This window comes from Aphis gossypii, chromosome X (assembly GCF_020184175.1).
Source record: "Aphis gossypii isolate Hap1 chromosome X, ASM2018417v2, whole genome shotgun sequence".
NCBI lineage: Eukaryota > Metazoa > Arthropoda > Insecta > Hemiptera > Aphididae > Aphis > Aphis gossypii.
In genome coordinates, this window is record NC_065533.1 from 44,234,531 (window position 1) to 44,239,877 (window position 5,347).

At 22.0% G+C, this 5,347-nt stretch overlaps 1 protein-coding gene across 2 annotated transcripts; it reads left to right on the top strand.

Annotated features, from left to right (window-relative positions):
- The first annotated feature begins 2,386 nt into the window (after positions 1 to 2,386).
- On the top strand, positions 2,387 to 4,498 carry LOC114121858 (uncharacterized). Of its 2 annotated transcripts, none has more exons than XM_050206083.1 (6): positions 2,387 to 2,510; positions 2,582 to 2,772; positions 2,930 to 3,124; positions 3,991 to 4,167; positions 4,246 to 4,318; positions 4,379 to 4,498. In XM_050206083.1, exons 1-6 carry the CDS (start codon positions 2,485 to 2,487, stop codon positions 4,443 to 4,445), a joined length of 729 nt encoding a protein of 242 aa, XP_050062040.1. In that variant the 5' UTR covers positions 2,387 to 2,484; the 3' UTR covers positions 4,446 to 4,498. The 2 variants fall into 2 exon arrangements, with proteins under 2 accessions (XP_050062040.1, XP_027840144.2); XM_027984343.2 differs by having other exon boundaries at positions 2,388 to 2,510; positions 2,567 to 2,772.
- Positions 4,499 to 5,347: the final 849 nt, after the last annotated feature.

Sequence of the window (5,347 nt, forward strand, 5' to 3'; positions counted from 1 at the left end):
TACAATAAACTGACATTGTACTTGTACTATGTCCCGTTTTTGAGATAGAATAATAAATAAATAAATAAAAAAATTGTTAACATTAAAACAATGAGTGTTAGTTTTTGTGTCACTATTTTATTATTTATAATTACGAAGTACTATACAATGTAAAAATGATAATAAGTGGATCTCAACCCACTACTAGTATTTTTGTTTTTTTTTGTTTTTAAAGTATCCATAAAAAAACTATTTTAAGCATTTTAAAATTGTATTAATATAATCAACTTCTGCATTAAAATTTTAAGTATAAACCTATTAATACTAATTTTGTAACTATATTTCTAGATTAAATTTAAAAGAAATTTATACTATTAATTGGAAACGTGAATTTATACACTTTTCAATATTTTGGAATGAATATAGAATAATATTGCGTTTCAATATAATATACGTATTATAAATAGTCCAATTAAATCGAGCAACATCATGCTAATTAAATAAATTTTTTATTCGTTGTAGAATATGTTTTAGTTTTATCAAACTTTCTAGTTTTAATAAGTAGCCAACAACATTCATAATTGAATGACATTTGTTTTTTAAACAAATCTTGTTGGTTAAATATCAAATCATAGCTATTTACTTACCAATATAAATACTATATTACCTATTTTATGTACTTTAATTATTTTGATGAAGAATGTTTGAACTTAATTTATTTTTATTTTTTATTAGTTAATGTAAAACATGATTATTTACACAATAATGTGAGAGGACATATTATTTTATTAAGGGGTAAGTGTTCGATAATTTGACTACTTAATAGTACTCTTAAATATTGTGTTGTATTATTTTCTAATAAATCCAATCCAATTTTTCAGATTAAACTATTGCGTACAGCAAATAATTTTTTATAATTATTATTATATCGTACGCAAAAATGTAAATAATAGTATGTAACTTAGTCATCACTAAGTTTTTTTAAATCGTTATTTTTTTTTTAAATTTAGATAAAAAATAGTAGCACAATTCTATACATTTTTATTTATATATATATAAATTTATATAATTATTACAACTCATTTACTTACATGTTAATATACGTTTATTTTTTTATTCAATAATGTAGAAAAAAAATAATTTAAATTAATTGTGAACAATTAAATAAAATTACAATTTACTAGTTTATGTATACGGCAATATAATATAATGATTATTATTAATATTATTTATCAAACTTGTATTTATACATAAAAAATAAATATTTATAAATTGTATATAGAAGTTATTTTTTCGGTAAGTGCCGAAGGGGCGCTACAATACTAACATCAAACACGAGTTGATAGGTAGGTACATGCGTGTAACATAAAAGTTGGAGTGGGTAAAGTGTTATTTGTTTTGCTTATATATATATTTTTTTTTTGAACCATTTTCAGTATGCTATGTTTCGGAACAAATATTCTGCTGATTTTTGAAAAGAAAATGTGTCTTTATTTTTTATTCCCCTCCTTTTTTTACCTAAGATTTTCTTTTATCCACAGGATTTACCTTTTACATTACCAGCCTTAGTATTTATTTCCTGAGCTATCTACCTCAATCTGTTTTTTCATTTTCAACTGAGTACTATCCTATTAAAGAAGATTTGCTGTCTATCTATTCACACCCTATGATTATTCTTTATTGTCTCTTATTATCTGCTATACCTTTTAGCTGTTTTCAGTTCTTTATGTTTTCATCAATCTCTATGATTCCAAATCCACTTTTATCAACATTTATTTGATTTGAAAGAATGTTTTTTATTTTAACTATTTTATTAGGTTTTCTCATTTATCTTTAAATTTTGTTTTGGATTTCTAATTAAGTCTTAAGTTTTATAAACATTATAATATTTGAGACCTCATTTGATATTAAAAATAAAAAGTAATACATTCTGTAAGTGTTATTTTTTTATTATATTATGATAACTAAAAAAAATGATCTTGTTACTCATAAACAAATATAAATATTTAATTTCCAAAAAATGTATGTAATTATGTAAATTTAATATAATATTATTACCAAATCACATTAAATTGAGTAAATCATTGGAATTTATAAATCACATGAGTTTCTTAAATAATTTTATTAATATATATGAGTGAATTTATTTAAGAATTAGCAATAGGTATAGTATGATGTTTTTAAAAATTTTGCTAACAATAAATATTGACATTAGATCATAAAAAATATAGAAGATTCCTTATTCCATATTCATTTAAAAATTTTAAATTATGCAACTAATTCTATAGCTTAAATTTTATTAGATTTAATGTTATAAAAATGATTAATTTATAATACTTAATTTTCATTTCGATAATAAAGCGTGTTATTCTATTTCTTTTTCTGGCCACAATAGTAAACACACAAAAATAAATATAGTAACGCATTCAAAATTATTCCTTGCACATACCGTGATATTTGAACAAACAATCAAAAATTTTAAATTTATTACTCAACACAAATTAAATGGAGGACACTGATCAGTTTAGAGAGTATGATATTTGTTTATTGAGTAGATACATTGTACGTATAATGAATTTTATTATAGAAACACTGCTCCTAGCGCTCCTGTCGCTCCCGGCACTTCTGGTAGACAACTTGTTAAATTTACACCACAGATATATAAATTTCGAGTATCTCCGATAAGAGGTAACATCAAGCAATATGCGCTGCAAATGCCGTTCTCTACTCTATTCGACAATTTGATTGCAGTGTTGTGGTCTCTATACAACAAAGAAACAAAAATTAAAAATGGTAAAATAAATTATACTGATTATAGTTAGATGGTTTTCGAATAATGTATTATATATGTTTTTCAATAGATGACATTTAAATGTATCGACAGAATTTATGATATTATTAACGGTATCAATCTACCTAATGCAAATTCTGTTTCATTCATATGTTATAGGCATAAACCAAATGGAATGGGCGTTAGAGTTTTTGAAATGTTTGAAAGTAGATTATAATTATCCAGAAAGTATTGGCAAAATTGTTAAAACGATAGAAAAAGTTATGATAGAACTTTACTCAAAAATTAGCGAAATACAGCATAAAGAAAAGGAACTTATTGTTGAAAATAAAGATTCAACAGGCAATTCAAAAAGTTAGTATTAAATTCTTACATTATTGATGAAATACAATATTTATATTAACGTGCGTACTTAAATTAATTTGATTTAAAATGAATACATTTCAATTTATTTTTATTAATATAATTGTTAACTCTTTAAAATTGCTAAAAACGCTGCTTGTCAAAATCAAAATTAAAAAAAAAAAAGTTGTATGCAATTAAATATAACACAACTTGTATATTATTATATGACTGCATTGATATGATACTAGATTAACCTATTAATAATACTTATTATCTTTCTATTTTATTACGATATTGAACACTTTTTACAAATTGAGCATGAATTTTTAAATTTTTTTAGATATCTATTAATTATTTATTAAATATAATTAAAAACAATTATCTTGGGTGTATTTTGTATAGTGTATATATGTGAATAAAATTTAGTTATTTTTATTGTAAGGTGTTATAAAAAAAAAGTGTAACCATCTAAATTTTAAATGTATTTGATTAATGTCTGTTTTTAAAATTATTTTATTAAATAACATTGCACAAAGTCTAAAAACTAAAATTTGTATTCATCTTAAATTTAGTTATACATACCTAGTAAAATATATTAATTTTGTATTTAATTTAATTTTATTCATAAATTCAACTTGTGACTCAGTTTTTTTTTATAATATTTAAAATAAATTTATAATTGTTAAATTGTGAATTACTCCTTATATTTTTATGTCGGACACGAATTAAGACATAATATGTTATGAAATAAAAAATATTTTTTTTATAGTATATATTAATGTTTTATAATAGATATAATATAATATTTTTGTATTTAAGCTTTGTTTAAAGGTGCCGTAAAATAATATTTATATTTTTACTTTTTACTTTTAAAGTATTAGATGAATATGCCTTATATTTTAACGAAGACGATATTGTGAAAAAACTAAAAACAATTACCATAAAAATGGACCGGGTGACTGGAGAACCGAGATACATAAAAGAATTGAATGCATTGTGTAAAAGAAAACCTAAAATTGAAGATTGTAAAAAAGACCACAAATCTCCACAAAGTAATATTGATATAAAAAATATTTATTTTAATTCATTTAGGAAACAATTTAACTTGTATTTACGTTTTAAACTTAAAGCTTTAGTGATTGGAGCGTTGAAAAAAATATTGAAGAAATCCACAGAGGCGGAAACTATAACCGAAGTTGAAGAGTACGTAACAGATAGTGTGTTTGATTATTATTATTTTAAATGTATTTAATTTGTTTTTAGGTTATTAAAAGAATTAAACGTTCAGAATACGACTGCAGGAGCAACAAAGTCTGTTAATAAGGAATAATTTAATTAATTTGATTTTAAAATACAATATAAAAACAAATTATACACATATTATACACATTTAATTTTAATTAGCAAAAATATTATTTTTATATTATATTTTAGAAAAAAGTTTCTTTTAAAAAAAATGTTAAGAAAGTAGGTAATAACAATTATTAAGTTATAAATTATTACTATAATTCTTTGAATTCATTTCGTTTTAACCGTTTCGTATTTAAAATATATCCATTGTTATTAGCAGAGTATTACTCTGTTATTATCATTTGATGAGTGTGATGTATTTCCAAATCACTAATACCTAATTAATTTGATAGCTTTAAGGCTATTTAGTATAATGATATTTTTGACATGAGCTACATAACATACATTAACCCCTTAAGTAAACTACCATTTTGGAATCGATTGTTCTTACTTTGGTATTGATACAATTTCCTTTTTTTTTATCTTATTCATGTTTAATATTTATAGAGAAAACCTAGTTGGTAAATTCAAAAAATTGAATTTAAACGCCAAAATTTGCTTTAAACGATATCAATCGAAATAAAATAAGTTGATTGATATCAATATTATTTATAGTAACAAACTTGTCATAAAAATATCATTTAAATACATAAAACATAAGTGATTTACCTATTTATTGATAATAAGATTTTTAAATAGTTTTTCATAATTTTTTCTCTCTAAATTGACATGGTGACAATGGAACGAAAATTTAGAATGTTAAATAATAATGTCGAACAAACTGAATGGCTTAGGTTATATTAGATCATTTAAATTTTAATTGATAATCAATACTTACTGATAATAATATTTATGAACTAATTACTGATACAATTAATAATTAACGTTTTACCACGAAAAAAATTGTTGCGCAGAGTTCAATTTTAACAAACAAAATCTTAC

What these genes read in the sequence shown, in the direction of transcription:
- LOC114121858 (XM_027984343.2), top strand. Translation starts at nt 2,485, where the DNA reads ATGGAGGACACTGATCAGTTTAGAGA. An exon ending in AGACCACAAATCTCCACAAA is followed by an intron (nt 4,168 to 4,245) that starts GTAATATTGATA and finishes TTAAACTTAAAG; the next exon opens with CTTTAGTGATTGGAGCGTTG. An exon ending in ACTATAACCGAAGTTGAAGA is followed by an intron (nt 4,319 to 4,378) that starts GTACGTAACAGA and finishes ATTTGTTTTTAG; the next exon opens with GTTATTAAAAGAATTAAACG.